This window comes from Panthera onca, chromosome A3 (genome assembly GCF_046562875.1).
Source record: "Panthera onca isolate mPanOnc1 chromosome A3, mPanOnc1 haplotype 2, whole genome shotgun sequence".
In the NCBI taxonomy this organism is placed as follows: domain Eukaryota; kingdom Metazoa; phylum Chordata; class Mammalia; order Carnivora; family Felidae; genus Panthera; species Panthera onca.
This window is the reverse complement of record NC_138341.1, coordinates 135,044,075-135,062,758: the sequence shown is the minus strand read 5'-3', so window position 1 is coordinate 135,062,758 and position 18,684 is coordinate 135,044,075. Positions and strand designations below refer to the sequence as shown.

The window sequence follows — 18,684 nt, the reverse complement described above, 5'->3', positions numbered from 1 at the left end:
GTCTCCTCCCTGCGGGTGTCTCTCTCCTTTTCTTATAAGGACACCCATCATACTGAATGAAAGGCCTGCCCTCTTCCAGTATGACCTCCTCTCACTTTAGCTCATCACATCGGCAATATTTCAGGTCACGTTCACAGCCCCTGGAGACTCCAACATACCTTCTAGGAGGAGACACAGTTCAACCCACGTAATACCTGGCTTCTCTTTTCCTCAGAACCTAAGGAGCTGTGACATTTCTCCTTTCTTTGTGTGATCTGTGGGTGGCAGGGGGGACGTGAGCCAAGATGCCTGTGGGCTTTCCTGGCGGCGGCGGCCGGGGTGGCAGGTGATTAGTGGGGGTGCCCCTGCTCAGGGAGGCCGGAAAGGCTTCCCGGAGGCTGCTTCTGTTCTGGCTCTTCCAGGTGAAGCCATGAGCACCTGAGTCGCCCAGTCTGGGCTGGAGGAGGGCTGTGGGGTGGGGGGAGTACCAACGGGTGGCTGCGGGTGAGCTTGGCCATGCGGCTCTGTTCTCAGTACCCGAGCAGCTGGCTTTAAAGGTGTCTGCAGTCAACGCCCTAGAGTAGGCAGGCTGGTCAATCAGGTCACGTTCCGCAGACCTTCCAGAGAACTACGTCTCCGGACAACACGAGAAGCTCTTCTTCCGGAGGCTTCTAGGATTTAGAGGCTCCGAGCCCCCCCTTGCAGGGCATAGCCCAGATTCAGTAGGAATTCTGTCCGCCTGGTATCTGGTGCCCTCAAAGTCAGAGTCCGTTTAGGAGCCTGCTGGAGAGGCCAGTGTTGAGGCTTGGGGGAAGGTTCTAGATGAGGGATTCTTGGATTGGTAAAGCACGCCCAATGCCTGGACGGGAAGGTGAGCAGGAAAGGAGTGGGTGGATGGGCTTTGTAAGTGGATCGAACCATATAGAAGTCCCCGCACCCCGGCCCCAGTCAAGCAAACACAGGGAGGACTGTGACCAGTGACGCATAGGAGCTGAAGGGGGAAGGACCGTGTCTCCCTGGAGGACAGATGACTGAGCATGGCCCCTCCCGTCCTGCCCCCTCCAGGTCTGCTCCTCAGAAACACACACCAGCTTCCACAAGCCTCTTACAAACTCTCCTTGGGGCCCAGATGGAGGGGCCTGTGAGCATGCTGGCTTTTCCTTCTGGCACTCTCTGACCACCTGGATGCCCCCACTTTCTACACCTACCTCTATCCCTCATTCGTAGGCCCTGGAACAAAGCCTCAGGGCCCGTCAGGGACCAGAAGCAAAATGTTAACCAAAGGGTTAATATCACATGTCCACGGTGGAAGGAAAACGGCCTGGTTTGGCCAGCTCGGCTGCTGTAGGTGCTGTGACAGGGTGGCTGGGGCAGGTAAGTGGGGGAGGTTTTATTTTATTATTTTATTTTATTAAAATTTTATTTAAATCCGTGTTAACAGTTAGTGGAATAATGGTTTCAGGAATAGAATTTAGTGATTCATCACTTACATGTAACACCCAGTGCTCATCCCAACAAGTGCCCTCCTTAATGCCCATCCCCCATCTAGCCCAGCCCCCACCTACCTCCCCTCCCAAAACCCTCACTTTGTTCTCTGTATTCTGTTTTTATCTTATTTTCCTTTCCCTTCCCCTATGTTCATGTTTTGTTTCTTAAATTCCACATGAGTGAAATCATATATTTGTCTTTTTCTGACTGACTTATTTCGCTTAGCATAATACCCTCTAGTTCCGTGCACGTTGTTGCAAATGGCAAGATTTCATTCTTTTTGATCACCGAGTAATATTCTGTTGTGCGTATGTATATATACAAATACATATCCATACGCGACATTGAACGGACGGTGACAGGTAGGATCAAAAGTGACAATAAAGGGCCCAGACAAAATTTGATTCTTAAAATTCAGTCACGTTGTTTTTTAAAAGCCATACTTAGAAATTCCCAAGGTATCAAAACAGAATTCAGAGACTCTATTTTGCCTTATTCATTACATTAGCCAGGAATGAGTGTGTCAGGAGAACGTTCTGGAGGGGAGGTGTTGATGAATTGAAAATGTCAAGGGGCTGTTTTGTGTTCTTTGCAACATCCCCTGAGCAAACGTGGAGGGGAGCTGTATCTGCAGAGGGGGGGCTGGGGAGCTCCTCCCTGCGCTGGCTTCGACATCAGCGGCCTGGGGCTTGGCCGGCAGGTGCCCAGCGGCTGGCCTCTGGACTCAGTGGATGCCTTGCTCCGGCCAGCCTAGCTCTTTGGCACACGCCCCTTTGCAGCTCCTGATCTCAAAAGCGTGCGCCAGACCCTTGTTCAGGCCTGGCACCTCGGCTCTCCAGCCGATGAAGCCCTGGGTCGTCTTCGGGACTGGCGGGGACGGAAGGATCTGGAATGGAGACGTAGGGGGTTTAGCCACCTTGGGCCACAGTGACACGGGGCGTGTCCACCGAGGCACCAGGATCGGCACGTGAGGCCCGATGGGGAAAGGACAGGAAGGTCTCCCTAAGTGAGATGCGCCCAGGGTACACACGCTCCGGTCAGCTGGACCCCGAGACTCGCTTCTCGCCACAAAACCATGAAGCCAGGGGTGATTCTTTATCTGGTCATGCCCAACACACTGACTCATGACCTCCAGGAAAGTAATTGTTTTTTTAATAAATGCTTTTATTTATTTTTTGAGAGAGCGAGAACAAACGGGGGACAGGGAGACAGAGGATCTGAGATGGGCTCTGTGCTGACAGGCTGACAGGTTCACAGCAGCGAGCCCGATGCGGGGCTCGGACTTATGAACCGCGAGAGCATGACCTGAGCTGAAGTCGGATGCTCAACCGACTGGGCCACCCAGGCGCCCCTGGGAAGATAATTTTTATTTGATAAAAGAGCAAAAAGGAAAAAAAAAAGTAAGGTTCAGAAATATCAGGGCACCTGGGTGGCTCAGTTGGTTAAGTGCCCGACTCTTGGTCTCAGCTCAGGTCATGATCTCCCGGTTTGTGAGTTCGAGCCCCACACCGGGCTCTGTGCTGACAGCACAGAGCCCCTGCTTGGGATTCTTTGTCTCCCCCTCTCTCTCTTTCTCTGCTCCTCCCCTGCTCTGTCTCTCTCTCAAAAATAAGTGAACATTTAAAAAAAAGACATATTAAGTAAGTTCACATCCCCCTTTATAAAATATATAACAATACTGTCGGATGGTATCCCGGCGGTTACAAATACTCCCGTTTTCCTCAGGAGGCTTTATGAAACGTGTGTGCATGCATCCACACTCCCCCCCCCAAACTGTAGAGGCCACAGGAATGAAAAGTGATAGAATATAATTAAAGACCGAAGGAAAATGAGGCTCTGTCTGAAATGAAAAACCACCGTTTTGTTCGTCAATTCCCTGGACAGACTTGAAATATTTGGAAAACGAGGGCAAATGTTTACATTAGTTTCTCCCCTTCCATTTGAAATAAGGCCCTGTTCTGCCTCAGGGCTTTTGTACACGCTGTTCCCTTTGCCTGGAAAGCTTGTCCAGGGCTGGCTCTTTGTCATCCTCCAGTCCTCAGCTCAAGGGGCATCACCCTGTCCTCTGTTATCCTCTAAAACCTCACCTGTCTCTTTCCTCCATGGCATTCAGCACAGCATCTAACAATTGTGTTGATTTTCTTGTTTCATGTGGGCCCCCCCCTCCCCACCCCCTTGTCTTTTCTTCCTGTTTACCACTGTTTACCCAAGCAAGCCCCTGGCACCCACCAATAGCTAACCGTCATCGGAACTCTCTAAAACCCACCGGGTAACGTTCCAAATCCTTCGCAGGCGTTCTCCCACGGAACCCCGACACTATTCCCTGAAATAGGTGCTTTCGTTAACCCCCATCGTACAGGGGGGAAAGGAGACACAGGGCAATTGGACGCTCCCAAGACCACGCAGAGGGTGAGCAGCCGAGCAGGATTTGGATCCCGGTGGTCTGGGCCCGGTCCTTCCCCCGCCCCGGTTTCGGGCCCAGCCCCCAGAAGGGTTTGCTGAATGACGGGACCAACCCCATCCTTTTCTCGGCCGCCCTCTGCTTCTGCAGCGCTGGACGCGGTGGTCCTCGCGAGTGTCGTGTGGGGACGGGTAGCCTGATGTGTTCCCCGCACGGGGGCTCCGACAGGGCCTGGAAACTGGCCTCCCACCTGCTGGGCGCCACCGCCTTCTTACCTACCGCGGAGTGGGGCGAACACAGTTCCCTGCAGGGCTCATTTCTTACTTAGGAAAATAAGTATTCAAAACGACTTGGCGAACCTTGATGTATTTTTCCACTGGGGTCACAGGCCGGATGCGGAATCGCTCGGGAAGCTCGATTTTGGGCTTCGGGGTGAGGGGTTCTTCGTCACCCTTGAGCAACTGAAACACAGTCCCCAGAGACAGGAAGCCTCAGACTGAGGTTAGTGGGAGCCGTCTCGTCCCCGGCCCCCCACAACGCCGCCGTTTGCAGGTGACCGAAGCAGGGCTCAGAAACGTTGGGGAGCTTGAGAGAAAGGGGCAGACTGGGGACCGTCAGCTCGGCCTCGGGACTCGGCGCTTGGCTGCTGTGCCTTGTACCAGCTTTTGCACCTGCCAATTTATACTCCCGCGTCGTAATTTGGGAAAACCTCACAAGTTGTGGACTCAAAAGCTTGCCAACAAGCTTCCAGGACCAATCTTTAAAATATTAGAGGAGAGTCCCCATCCCCCCTTTTAATTTTTAAAGCGATTTTGAACTCCGAAATCCCAACTTAATTACATGTGAGGAATATTAATACAGACTCTTTTTATGCATTTTGTATTAATAAGGACTCATTTTATGCATAAAATCTCAAGTTGTAGAATTCTGTAAGTATTAAAAAAAACTCATTAAGAGTGGCATAATTTGAAAGCTAGCGGGTGGGGTCAATTACAAATGGGGTTTGGAATTATGCGATTATTGTGCCGTTCTGCGGTCCCTCCCGAGAAATGTGGTCTCCAGGTTGTTGTGTCCTGGGGGTAGTTTGAAAGGCTGTGGTCATGGGGCGCCTGGGTGGCTCAGTCGGTTGAGTGTCCGACTCTCGGTTTTGGCTCAGGTCATGATCTTGCAGTCTGTGAGGTCAAGCCTGGCGTCAGACTCTGGGCCGCCAGTGCAGAGCCTGCTTGGGATTCTCTCCCTCCCTCTCTCTCTTCCCCTCCCCCACTCGCTCTCTCTCTCAAAATAAATAAACATAAAGAAAGAAAGGTTGTAGTCTGGTGGCCACCGTCCCACTGAAGCCCATGCAAGCATTTTACATCTGTAAGGTGATTTACAGACCCGAGCCACTACTCAAGAGTCAGATTTCATTTCTTTACTTAAAATTTTTTTTAAAGAAATATTTTTTTTATTTTTGAGAGAGCGAGCGAGCCAGAGAGAGAAAGTGAGTGGGGAGGGCAGAGAGAGAGAGAGGGAGACACAGAATCCGAAGCAGGCTCCAGGCTCGGAGCCCGACGCGGGGCTTGAACCCGTGAACTGGGAGATCGTGACCTGAGCTGAAGTCGGACGGTCAACCGACCGAGCCGCCCAGGCGCCCCTGGCCAGATTTCATTTAAACGGGTGGGTTTCTGGAGTCTCTTGAGCCACGGGGCATCTGCACTTCTCCTGTCTATCAGGTAGCACTCAGCTGAGCTGATGAGCTCTGCATGGGCCCAGGGGTTTCTACAGTCACATCTCCCACTCCCTAGTAATTACGCCTGGCGCTTCTGCCTGTTTCTGTTCCCTGGCTGGTTTAGGAAATACCTAGAATATTTCCCCGGTAATCCCTATATATTCACCTGGCTTCTATTCTCGTCCCATCTGAACTACACACTCACCCAATGAGGCCGCTTGAGGACTAGCAACCCATTTTACAGATGGGTAGTCTGAGGCCAAGTGGCCCTGCAACCAGGCAGACCAGTTTCTCCCCTTGGTGCTTCCCTGTATTAACTGTATGACTTTGCAAGTCTTGGAGCTCAATTTCTTAATTCAGAAAATGGGCATAAAACAGCACTCCCTTCTGTGCAAGAGTTGTTGTGTGGATTAAACGAGCTGGTTCGGATGAAGCACCCAGAACATGGCTGCCTCGTAGTAAGTGCTCAATAAATTCGCCTATAGGTTTCAGAGTTACCGGTTTTCGTATACAGCACTCCGTTTAACTTTATTCTTACAAATTATGCACTTCCTAACCATTTATTCTTTGAAATAATCAATTCTGTAACCTCTGGGCTCATAAAATCTCTATTTACCTCCTCGAGAGGGGTTGCTAAAAATCCCCAGTTCTGGGCCCAGTTTTGCCGTGCTTCGGTTTCAGCTTTCAGGCGGTATTTCCTGAAAAACAAAACAAAACAAAACAAAACAAAGGTCCTAAGTGCTGGGCGGCATTGGAAAAAGGTTAAAGTAGCAAGCTCTAAAAGGTCCACTGGGGAAAATTTTACTTTTTTCCATGCGTGTTATCGACTGAACTATGCCTCTGTGCCAGAAAGTGAGCTGGGTGCCAGAGGGAGCAGGAGTCCCGGTCTCTGGGGACCACGAGGGGTGACAGGCGTCTAAAGACCCAGAGGTACGGGTTGGATGGCACGCTGGGGACAAGACTTGGGGCTGGCTCTGCCCGAGGGGCCATGTAGGTATTAGAGTCCTTATTTTGGTGAAGTGAGTGAGGTGGGGTGAGGCGTCTGGAGTGCAGAATTTAAGGGGTGCTCACTTCCAGGTTCTGGCAAGTGCAGAGCCAGCATGGCCTGACCTTGAGAATGAGCCCTCCTTAAATACTGCCCCCCAGATCCCCCACTGGCCCCGCCCTAATCCTGGTCCTGCTTGTGCTCCACAGTAAATATGATTTATATACAGTGACCTACTAGTTGAGGGCTGGCGTGTCACATTTTGCACACATCTAATTAAACATTTACTCATTTTGACTTTCAAGCTTCTTTTCCTCTTTTGGAATCAGTACCTGCACCCCCACCCCACCCCCACCCCCCACCCTTCCAGAGCCCAGTGTCTCCACCGTTCTGGAGGTCCCTAACAAGCTTTCTGCCCTGGGCACTGAGCATCTAAAGCAGAGTCTAGTCTAATGGAGATATAACGTGAGCCTCAGGTATGAGCCACGTACATAATAACAATTTTCTAGAAGCCACACTAACGGAAAAGTGAAAATAAACGGCTGAAGTTAATTCTAATATTAGTTTCTTTGGGGGGTATGAAATCTTCGAAATCTGTTGTTTATATTATATTTACAGTTCGTTCCAATTTGGGCCAGCCACTGTCTCAGTAGCCACTTTGGATGTTGGACAGAACCGTCTAAGGGTTGAACCGGCTCTCTTCACACAGGAGGGGGCATCTGATTTGGGTCCTGAAGGATGAGTATGAGTTTGTCTGGTGGAGAAGGGACGGAGGGGCATTTTAAACGGACGGAACATACCTGTCACGGCAGTCTTACAGGTGTCTGAGACAAAGATAAAAAACAATGAATAGCTGTGTATTTTATGCCAAAGGATTCTGGCTTCCCATTGACAAGAGAGGGGTAAAGTTTCCTATAAAAATAAATTTGAGCGAAAAAGAAAGCCAGTTTAAAGAAAAATATGAAGTGATTAACGCAGGTTTTACAAGGAAATGATAAAAATCAGAGAGACGGCCAGCAGGATAACTGAAGTTTAAGAGGTAAGCAATTATGCTTCATTGTTACTCAACTTCACTTACTTGCATCTAAATTAGTAACCTCCCATATTGGTGGAAACTTCAGAGATGGTGTATTTAGCGATTCAATAGAATGCCGAATAAAAACACCCATGACAAATGTCTGCTGAACATAAACCTTTTAGAAAATGGATCGGTTTTTTAAATTGAAATGTCTTACTACTTAAAAAGGCAGGAAAATCAAGAATGTAAAGAGCCTATGCATACCTCATTCAAATTAAGTATTAAGATATTTCTTTTATTTTTTTTTTTGTAATTTGGTAAATCTTAAAAATAACATGTTGGTCGGCTCAACAAGCAAAGATTTGCAGATGATTGCAAAACCAGATGTAGTATCTTTTATCTTTCGTCGTGGGCCTAAGAGGAGAAAGGCTTTCTGGTGGCCCTCATGTCCCTGACGTCGCCCAGACCACCTCCAGCGCACGGTCCTGGCGCCCGGAGGTCGACCGCCTCCAGGAGCTGGAGGGGAAACTGAGGCCGCCAGGTGTGCACGCTCGAGGTGGGGACGGCCCCGCCCACCGGGTACGGGATCCCGGGCGTTACCAGATCTCGTCTTGGGCGACGAGGTTCATGCGCTCGGCCGCAGCGGTGCTGAGAGGTTTCTGCGTCATGTGGGCTCTTGGTCTCTGGGCTCCCGGCGCGCACCAGCCCTGGGCTCGGCGGCGTCTCGCGTCGCCAGGGAGACCGGTTGCCCAGCAACGCGGGACGCGGAGGCGGAGGCTGTGCTGCACCTGGCGCGGGGTGCCGGCGCGAGGCTCCAGCCGAGGCCGTGCGCCCGCTGCCCTCCTCCGCCCGCCTCCGAGCCCTCCGCCCACCTCCCTGCCCACCTGCCTGGCCCTGGCGGCGGCGGCAGCCCTTCTCCTGTGCGGGAAGCCCTAGGGAAGCCTCACCGCCTCACCACCCTCCCCCCTTTAAAATTTAGGCCTGCGAGGCAAGTACGCACACCCACGAGTGTACCCATCCTAAATGTACCAAGCTTGATGAATTCTGTCACAGAGGAACGCACCCCCCGGAGCCACGGTCTGGATTATCAACTAGGACCTTCCAGCCCACCCGCCTTGTCCACTTCTCTGGGGGGGTGATTAGTTTCCCTGGCATTTGAACTTTGCAGAAGTGACTCGTCCAGGGCCCAAGGTTGTGTTTGAGAGGTTTCATCCACCTTGCTGTGCGTGCCTGGGCGTGTTCTTTGTTCGTTTCCACTCCCGAAGTCTATCCTGCTGCCGCTGGGGTGGGGATTGGGGTTTTGGCCACCCCAGTGCTGCCCCGAGTATTCCTGCACGTGGCTTGGGGACAGCGTCGGGTATGTATGCATTTCTGCTGGTATTGACCATTTATAACAATCCCCTGCATGAAATGCACAGATAATACGGCCTGCACACCCCACACCCACACCCTCCTTCATGCCCATCAACACCAACCCTTCGTGACTGGGGTTCTCAATCGGTTCGTTGACTGACTTGGCGATCTCCCAAGGTTTCCACCAGCCCACGTTGTCAGAGGCCTGGAATTGGACAACGGGTCTAAGAGACAACAGTTAATGGACAGACTTGGAGGGCAGGGCGCCATGTTTTTTTGCCCAAGCAGCCAAGAGGTACACAGGTGCCCAGAGACTCATGGGACTGAGCGAAGGGGGTCATCATGCTTTTGCCGAACTACAGGCCGTCTCCGGGATAATTACCAAGGTCACCTGAGGGGGCGTGGGTGTTTTACCTTCCAGTTGGGTACCTGTGATTCTCCCTGGAATGTCTGCCTCCCTCCCTTTCCCTGACCTCCTTGCTCCCTTATCAACAGATTAGTGCTTTTATGGGGCTGTTGGGGGATGTATTTACATATAACAATGTTCTCCGCACCCAAGGCGTGTATATTTTTCTTGGCTCTTGGGAGGTGCTGGGTAGAGGCCCCAGATCGGGGTGGTCCCATTTGCCCACTCAGCCAAAACAGTGACGGGGCCGGGCGGGGGCTGGAATTAGAGAGGATAGGTTAATTCATGAATGTGGTACACATTATGCCCTTGGCTGAGCAAGCTGGTGGGCCTGGTCGGATTGCCGCAGGCTGGACAAGTGTCCGGGCGGGCTCAGGGTTTTCTTTCGGGCCTTTTTTTGTGAAGCCACCATTCTTACAACAGGGGGTAAGTAATCTGGAAAGCTGTGTGAACAGTGGACGGCGGGGAGAGGAGGATCCATCATGTAGGAGGGCAAAGTCAGCTTTCCCTTCGGGAAGCTTCCAAGATGATTCTGTTAAAATGATTAAGAGTAAGTTCACTTACTGAATGTCTCTGTATGCCGGGCTCATTCATTCTACAAATGTCTGCTGAGCACCTCTGATGTGCGCGGTGATGCAGGAAGGGACCAGACGGACTAAGTCTTTGCCCCTGCCCCAGGGGGAGGGGTGGACACGTCTGGAGGAAAGACAATGAGGCAATAAACAAATGCACACACCGGCTCATGCCAGGGAGACACGTCTGGCCCGAGGAGGCTAAATCAGGAAGGAGGTTCAAGGTGATGGGGAGTCAGGGGAGAGGTATGGGAAGAACTATTGTGAGTGGGTAGGGAAGCCCAGGTCCTGAGCTGAGCCGGCCCCGAGGGTCTGGAGAACACTAAGGAGGCCAGTGCAGCTGGAGGCATCCCTGGAAGGTGTGGTGGGTACAGATATGGACAAGCAAGGACAGTGCCTTCCAGGAGGTCAGTCGAGTGGGGGCACAGATGTGAACGCCCCCAGATGATAACGCATCGTTTCATCATTCTGGATGGGGTAACAGTAGGATGATGTGATTTAGAGCGTGTCCCTGATGAGGCAGGGAAGTACAGAGGCGGCGAGGAGTGAGTTGGGTTTTGAAGGATGAGTAGGAGTTTGCCAGTTCTGCCCATTCTCCTCAGAAATAGCTGCACGGGCCACCCTGGGGGATGGGTCTAGGATGAGAAGTGGTTGAGGTTCAACGTCCAAGCTTTGGGACTGGATGTGGCCTCACACCCTGCCTCTGCTGTGTTCCATCTCAGTGGCCTCAGGAAAGTTGGTTGACCTCTCTGAGCCCATGTCCTCATCTGCCAAATGAACTTGTAGGGGTCTGAGGAGGTGGCATAGGGGGAGCAAATGTGAATGGCTCTGCATGCTGCCAGAGTGGTTGGTGCTCACGAAGAACGGAGAACGTCGCCCAACGACCAGCCTGCGGGTTGCCTCGGCACAGGAGGCGTCTTTGGCCAAAGGCACGAAGGTTTGGGAGACAGTGTGGGGAGATGGAAATGAGGCCTTGACTGGAGCGGGGCTTTGCTTCTTGAAGATGTCAGTTTTGAAGAAGAGGCTGTGGGCGGCTGTTGGACTGGCCCGGAGGGCGGGATTCCTTCTTTCCTGAGAGGGGAGAGAGCTACACTCACCTGGGGCAGCCCCGTGGGCCTTCCTGAGGCGCCATAGTAACCATCATGGCGCCAGCATTCCCTGGGCCCCAGCTGGATCCTTCTTTACATTCTCCAATTTCACGAAGGAGGGATTCCTTCGGTGACATTTTGTAGAATGGAAAACCAGCTCGAACAATTGGTGGGAGAGAAAGGATTTGAAGCAAACTTCAAAGGCCCTCGTCTGACCGTGAACTCTGGGTTTGGGGGTGACTCTTCCTCCCTAGGAGCAGGGCCTGCAGGAAGATGGGGCGTCCACATATCCTATCCTCCTCCTCTCTCTTGATAATCAGGAGGCCCTTCTCTCTCTGGATGATTTTTAAGCAGCTGAGCTTGGCCGTGGGTGTCCAACCCAAGCAGCAAAGGACAGTGGGAAAGAAGCCCAGCTCTGGTTTTCCTGAGGTGTTGCCTGAACTTTCGGTGGGTCTTGCGAGGTTCTGGGCCTCTCCCTGAAACTGCTGTCAGGCAGCCGAAGTTGGTGGAGGACCCAGATGAGGCGGAGGCCCTGCGCTGCCACCTGCAGGCGCTCCCTGAAGACACCTTCCTGACTGACGGGCACGGATTTGCTTCAACCAACTATGAACAGAGCCCCCGCTCACCGTCCTGTCAGCATGAACGACCAATCTTCAATCAGCTTGACCACTGAGGGCTCTAGGGTTGCCAGATTCAGTAAATACAGGATGTCCAGTTAAATTTGAGTTTCACGGAGCAGACTTATGCCACACTATGTTTATACCAAGAAATTGTGTATTGTTCACCCAAAACACAAATGATCCAGTGAAGAAATGGGCAGAAGACATGAATAGACACTTCTCCAAAGAAGATACCCAGATGGCCAACAGACACATGAAAAGATGCTCAACATCACTCATCATCAGGGAAATGCAAATCAAAACCATGATGAGATATCACCTCACACCTGTCAGAATGGCTAAAATTAACAACTCAGGCAACAGCAGATGTTGGCGAGGATGCAGAGAAAGACGAACGAGTGCAGCTATTGTGGAAAACAGTATGGCGGTTCAAACAGAACTGCCCTACAACCTAGCAAATGCACTAGTAGGTGTTTATCCAAAGGATACAGGAGTGCTGATTTGAAGGGGTACATGCACCCCAATGTTTATAGCAGCACTATCAACAATAGCCAAAGTATGGAAAGAGCCCAAATGTCCATCGACTGATGAGTGGATAAAGTTATGGTATATGTATACAATAGAGTATTACTCGGCGATCAAAAAGATTGAAATCTCGCCATTGGCAACAAGGTGGATAGAACTAAAGTGTATTATGCTAAGCGAAATTAGTCAGAGAAAGACGAATATCATATGATTTCACTCATGTGGATGAAAGAAACAAAACAGATGAACATAGGGGAAGGGAAGGAAAAATTAGATAAAAACAGAAAGAGAGGCCAACCATAAGAGATTCTCAAATAGAGAGAACAAATTGAGGGTTGCTGGAGGGCAGTCGCGGGGGGGGGGGGAATGGGTTAAATGAGGGATGGTCATAAAAAAGGGTGCTTGTTGGGATGAGCACTGGATGTTATATACAAGTGAGAAATCACTGAATTCTATTCCTGAAACCAATATTACACTATATATTAACCAACTTGGATTTAAATTAAAAAGAAAAAAGAAATCTCGTGCGGTTTCGCTGGGTCCCGTGTCATCTCTGAACATCCTAGTCTCGGTGAACTTCTGCATTGGTATGTGTGCTTTCTCCTCCTCTCCTCGTTCTAGGAGTGGAAACCTCCTCCCTACGATATTTGAAACAAGACATTCGCGGACCTCTGAAGGACACTGTTCACCATTTCTTCACTTTAATTCCGTTCTTTTGGAAAGAGTGTTATTCAGGAAGAGCTGGGAGGGGAAGGGATGGCCACACTTGCTGATTCCCATCATACGTGGGAAAAGGAGGAAATATTTACAGCTTGGGAAGGTTTGCCGTATTCCTGCATATTAATATTTTTGGCCATCTCTCAGCATTCTGGGACAGTTTTTAGGTTTTATTTTTTTCCCCCATCTTGCTGTTGCTCTAGAAAACCTTTCAACAACTGGAGCCAACTGTTTCTTTTTAGTTTTTAAGCTTAAACAGTTTTCTTTTTTATTTTGTGATTTTTTTTTTGAAACCAAAGAATGTTTTGTGCAGCCAACGTCCCTGCCAGCCAGCCAGCCAGCGTGCCTTTTTCCGCAGCGCGGGTGATTATCACCTCGACTGCATAACAAAGACATGAAGGCTTGAGATAAAGGTGCCAATTTGCAGGGCAGGTTTTTGATGGCTTCACCGAGCTTAAGGAACTCCAAGGGTCTCTAGTCCTTGCGCCCCCATTATGTTAGCTCGGGTCACAGCAAAGGGACTCTTGTCTTACCTTACAAATTGTCCACACTCCACACACGTAAAGTAACAATTAACATCACTCTCTGGGGCTTATTGAAGAAGAACAAAGCCGAATCCCTCCCACCGCGCCCCGGAAAGCCTCCCTCTCAGCTTTGTTCTCCGCTGGGCGCAATTATCAATGGCTCCGCGTCGCGGCCCCTCTGGGTCAGGGTGCATTTTGTTCCTCTCTTTCGCTCTCACCTGCCCCTTCCTTTCCAGCCTCTCTTGTGCCAGCTCTTAGGATGTGAGAAAAGCCCAGCCCCTGTGTGAAAAGTAAGCCTGAATGCTAGGGGAGAAGAGCCAGCTTTGATTTCCAAGCGAGACTAACACTCAGCGATCTTTGCAGGGGAAGGTGGTAAGTGCCCAGGAGCGGTCCTCGGGTGGCTGTCAGAATGGAAGGCAGAGGGTGTCCGTGGGCTGTCACAAGGCGCGTCTGCAATGAAGCCTCTGTGCTCGAGGAGGAGTCCGCTTAGAAGTGCATGTGCTCTGAGAATGCAGGTGTCGCCCAAGAAGGGCTTGGAGTAGCCTGAAGTCGCAGGTACCGTCCTTGAATGGAACTCGAGTGGCATATTACCTGTGATTCCAGAGAGACCTCATCGAGCTGGCCTGGCCAGGCGCAGGGCTTTGCTGTCCAGGGTGGACCAGCTACCCTGGGTTCTGCCAGCAGAGGGTCCGACAGAAGGTTTGGAAGGAAAACTGGACCCCTGCGCAGGAAGGGGAGACGGGAGGTGGTTTCCATGTTCTGTTCCGTAAGATTAGGGGTTTACGTACCTGGCAGACCTGTCCCCTTCCCCTTCCGCTGAGGCTTAAGGCAGGCTACGGTTTCCAGTGGTCATTCATTCGCTCATTCACTCAACTGACACACGTACCGAATCTCCTCTACGTGCTGGGCTTTGTGCCAGGCACTGGGGACCCATCAGGGGCAAGGCAGGACTGATTCCAACCTCAGGAAGCTCCCAGTTTAGTAAACCAATAAACCAGGAGACTTTCAGATGGGGACAAGCGTTAAAAAAAACAAAACAGAACATGTAAGGGGTGTCATGGGGTGAGGGAGTTGTGGCAGTAGGATGCCAGGGGAGGTGGCATTTGAGCAGGGACGCGAGCAGTGCAAGCAAGCCATCTCTGGGGACAGAGGAGGACACCCATGGGGGCTGGGCGGCCCACCAGGCCTCGGCACCAGGTGGGCCTGGGGAATTTGGACTTTTTATTCCAAGTTCAGTGGGAGGTGCTTAGCGCACCTGGGTAGGGCTGTCCAGTCCAACACACAGGCTTTGCGGCCTCGGGCACAGCGTAGGACCCCCTGTGTCCCCACAGCCCCCCAGAGGATGTCCTCTCATCTTCTCATTGCTGCTTTTCGGGGTTCAAGGGCATCAAGGGGTTCAGGGCTGGGACCTCATGAAAGAGAGTAGGAAGATCGCGCTCCTGAAATCTTTTGCAGACTATCCCCTTCCGTGCTTGAAGTGGTTCTGGGATAGCAGCTAACTATACTTCCCAGGTGACATTTCACCGGGCTGCAGTGATTGGCCAGATAGGAGGACATGTGACCGAAGCAGGGCCAATCAGAGTTTTTCCCTGGGTTTTTATGAACAGACACCAAGCTGGGATGACCCTTTTTGTCCCTAGGCTGGGATATGGAAAGCTTAGAGCTGTCTGTGGCCAAACCCCTCTCTTCCTGCCCCCGTGTGCATGCTGCTTCCCTGGAGAAGCCTGAATGCTCCAGGAAACAAGGAGGCCAGTGTGCAGAGAGCGGAGAGGGGGAGGGGAGGGTCGAAGTGAGGGCGCAAGAGAAAAATCTAGTGATGGTTTGGATGTGTGCAGGTTCCTGAGGCCAGCTCTGCCCCTGGGTTTCCCAGTTACTCGCACCAGCTAAAGCCCACTCCAGTTTTGGTCGTGATGGGGGTCTATTCGTCGCAACAAAACGGATTTCAGACCATTTCGCTCTGGAAAGTCGTCTAACCTTCCCGCCTCGGGAAAGTCACGTGGCTAGTCAAACGTCCTTGGTCTTAATTTGCTTAGTCCCCCCCTCCCCCACCCAGTGGCCCCACTGCTTCCGGGCTGGGTCAGGTGTGGCAAGGGTTTGCCGTTTGCCTAGTGCACAGGCCCTGCCTGTGTCCGGTCCTAGGGACGCCCTGCGGGTCATGCACATTCCCCAGCACCCCCCCCCCCCCCCCTCGCGGCTGGGAAAGGAAGCCCCTTCTAGGGAGAGGAGGAAGCCACACAGGGGGCTGCGCGGGGAGGGGGCGGTGGCTCAGGGGCCAGAATGTTCATCTTGGAGCTCTGGGGACACCCTCACGTCTCCCCACCGCTCCACTTAGCACCCGGAGCCGCTTTGCGGCCGCTCCTTTTTAGAGGTTCGCCTTCTCGGCTGCGCGGGGAGTAGGGCGTCCTGACGTGGGTACCGCCTGGCTGTCACCCCACGGTGATGACGACCACGGATAAGCTGGAACTTACTTAGCACTTGCCGGGCTGAGTACCTGCGAGGCCCGTCTGCCTTGCGACCTCACGGTAGCCCCATGACGCGGGAGTGATGAACGTTCCTCTTTTGCAGAGGCAGACACAGCATCAGAGAAGCTCAGGCGCTGGTCCACGGTCGCACAGCTTTATCGCCGGAAAGCCGAGATCCAGGTGTGCGTAGGCATCAGTGTGGCAAACTGCAAGGCGAGAGCTCACCCGGGGTGTCCTGGGGCCTCCTGGATGGACAGTGGTCCGCAGTACCTTTCCCGCGACAATCTGGGCCGTCCCACGTGACCGTAAATGACTGCAAAGGAAGGAGAGAACAGCGTTTCTCCTCTCCGTCCCCACCGCACCCCTCCCCCAGGCTCCGTGGGCGTCTGTTGGGCATTTCTTAAGGACCTGCTCAGGGCCGGGCTCCTGGCGTGGGCGGTCGGGGGTCTAAGCGTCCTCCCACGCTCTAGGCCCAGCCGCCGGTCAGTGCCTGGCACGCAGCGGGCCCTCTGGGGACACTTGTCTGGTGGAAGGAAGGCTGTCCTAGCCTTCCGGAGCGGGAGGCCTCACCCGGGACATGAAAGGGCATCTCGCGTGGCTGAGAAACGTGGTCCCCCTCCGCCTGTCATGGACGTGGGGACAGGACCCACGGGGACTCCGCATGTTTGATCTGAGAGGCGAATGGCTTCTGTGGAGTCACCTCTCTCGGGGGCCTCACCTCGGAGTCGGGGGAGACGCGTCTATGAGGCCTATTGTTTGCTTTCAGACAACTTCGTCTCGAGTGGATTTTATTATTTTTTTTATTTTTATTTTTTTTACAATATTTTATTTTATTTTTTATTTTTTTTCAATAAATGAAATTTATTGTCCGATCGGTTTCCGTACAACACCCAGTGCTCACCGCAAAAGGTGCCCTCCTCAATGCCCCTCACCCACCCCCCATCAACCCTCAGTCCAGTGGATTTTAAAGGAAAGCTCGGGGGCTCTACGAGATGCAAAAGGCTAAGGTGGGAATGCGGGTTGTTTCAGAGACCTGGCTGCGGTTACTGGGGGACCGCATGTGGGCCAGGTCTTTTAAAGCTAGTGAACGAGGAGAGCAGTGGCTCCCAGCCCGCGACTGTCTGCCCCGTCGTCGGACGTCGTTGAAAGGGAGCATTCAGGGGCAAGTGGGGACCCTCCTGGGGGCGTGTCCGTGGCCCCCTGACCTCGTCCCCCTCCCATCTCACCCGATGAGCCCCCATCCGGCCCCCTCATCACTCCCGTGGGCAGCCAGGGGGGGCTCGGCGGTCGCAAACTGGAGCGTGGACCCTCCCTGTGTTAGGCCCCCCCAGCGGCCCTCCCGTGTTCTCAGGAATGACGTCGTGCGGTGCGCGCTGGGCTGTGGAACTGGCCTCCCCGGGTTCGAATCCTTCCCTATTTACCAGCTGTGCTCACTTGAGAAGATTCCTTCCTCATCTGTAAAATGGAGATCACAATAATAACCCTCTCGACAGCTGTCATGAGGAAGAAATGAATTAGCACCATGTATGAAAGGCATTTGCACACGGCCTAGCACAAGTTATAGACAACGAAAGTGTTTGCTCTTAGGGTCAGGTGGAGACTGCTGGTGGTGGACATAGGCCCTGCCTAGGCTGATGCATTCACCTTGACCTCACCTCCAACCTGTCACAGGCTGTGCTCCTGCCTCACCCCCCTGGTTTCCATCTAGGAAACACTTCAGGCCAATTCCTGCCTCCCGGCCTTTGCACTGGCCTTCTCTGTGCCTGGAATTCATGTCGCTTTTCTTCCTCCTCCCTTACAAAGTAACTCTGCTGTCACTTTCTCCAGGAAGGCTTCCCAGACCAGGCCAGATGCCCTCCCCACACTTCGGTAGCAGTTGTAGGGAGGGTTTTAAAGTTTTTTAAAAAATTTTTTATGCTTATTTATTTTTGAGAGAGAGAGCGAAAGTTTTTTTTTTTTTTGAAGTTTATTTATTTTGAGAGAAAGAGTGCAGGCAAGTGGGGGAGGGGCAGAGAGACAGGGAGAGAGAGAATCCCAAGCAGGCTCTGTACTGTCAGCCTGGGGCCTGATGCGGGGCCGGATCCCCACAACCTGTGAGATCATGACCTGAGCCGAAATCAAGAGTCAGGCGCTTAGCCCGCTGAGCCACCCAGCCCCCCTCCCCGCCTCACAGCACGTTTTCATAATGAATTTTCACCAGTGAGTTTTGCTCAACAGGGACCTCTCGGAGTCCAGAACAACGATGGCTCTTGGTTGGCACTCAGGATTCGCTTGGTGAAGGTGTGGATGAGGCAGCCTGCTGTTCTTACCACACATTCACGCCAACGGGCTGCAGAGACCAACGGACCGACTGGTGTGCTGGACGTCCGTGCAGGTGTTTGCAGAACTCCGGACGAGGCAAGGGCAGGACGAGACTGTCTTTCCACCCCTGTCTTCCTCCCTCCTTTGGGGTTTCCCGCTCCCAGCGGTGGCTGCTGCAGACCTAGGGACCATGCACGCACCCCCGCTGGGCCCTCCCAGACCCGCTGAGCGTTGCTGGCTGGGCCGTGCACATCAAGGCAGAAATAAAAAGATGCAACTTTGAGTTCTTTGGCTCCTCTGGGTTTAAATCAAACTCTTAGTGTAATTTCAAACTACTTTCTTTTTTTATTTTTTTTTCTTTTGGTGGGTCTATTTTATACAGAGCATGTTTCAAATCAAAGCGAGGGAACATTTTCCCCCTTCTTCCCATGAAAGGCAGGGGGTCTAAGACATTTTAATAGCTTTCATATTCCTTGCTCCAAATATATTATTTTAGCACAATAGTTCCTTTGCGGGAGAATTGCTTAAATGATTCAA

At 52.2% G+C, this 18,684-nt stretch overlaps 1 protein-coding gene and 1 long non-coding RNA gene across 3 annotated transcripts; one reads left to right on the top strand and one right to left on the bottom strand.

Annotated features, from left to right (window-relative positions):
* Positions 1–1,866: 1,866 nt before the first annotated feature.
* CIMIP1 (ciliary microtubule inner protein 1) lies at positions 1,867–8,321 on the bottom strand. 2 transcript variants are annotated; one of them, XM_060621107.3, is made up of 5 exons: positions 8,180–8,321; positions 6,193–6,274; positions 4,228–4,329; positions 3,734–3,790; positions 1,867–2,353 (listed from the first exon to the last, which is right to left on the bottom strand). In XM_060621107.3, the coding sequence occupies exons 1-5, from the start codon at positions 8,245–8,247 to the stop codon at positions 2,192–2,194; spliced, it is 471 nt and encodes a 156-aa protein (XP_060477090.1). In that variant the 5' UTR covers positions 8,248–8,321; the 3' UTR covers positions 1,867–2,191. The 2 variants fall into 2 exon arrangements, with proteins under 2 accessions (XP_060477090.1, XP_060477100.1); XM_060621117.3 differs by lacking the exon at positions 3,734–3,790 and having other exon boundaries at positions 8,180–8,318.
* A 5,281-nt stretch (positions 8,322–13,602) lies between these two features.
* LOC132670761 (uncharacterized) lies at positions 13,603–18,430 on the top strand. The gene is made up of 3 exons (XR_009606899.3): positions 13,603–13,756; positions 15,950–16,026; positions 18,064–18,430. It is a non-coding gene; the product is annotated as an uncharacterized LOC132670761 (long non-coding RNA).
* Positions 18,431–18,684: the final 254 nt, after the last annotated feature.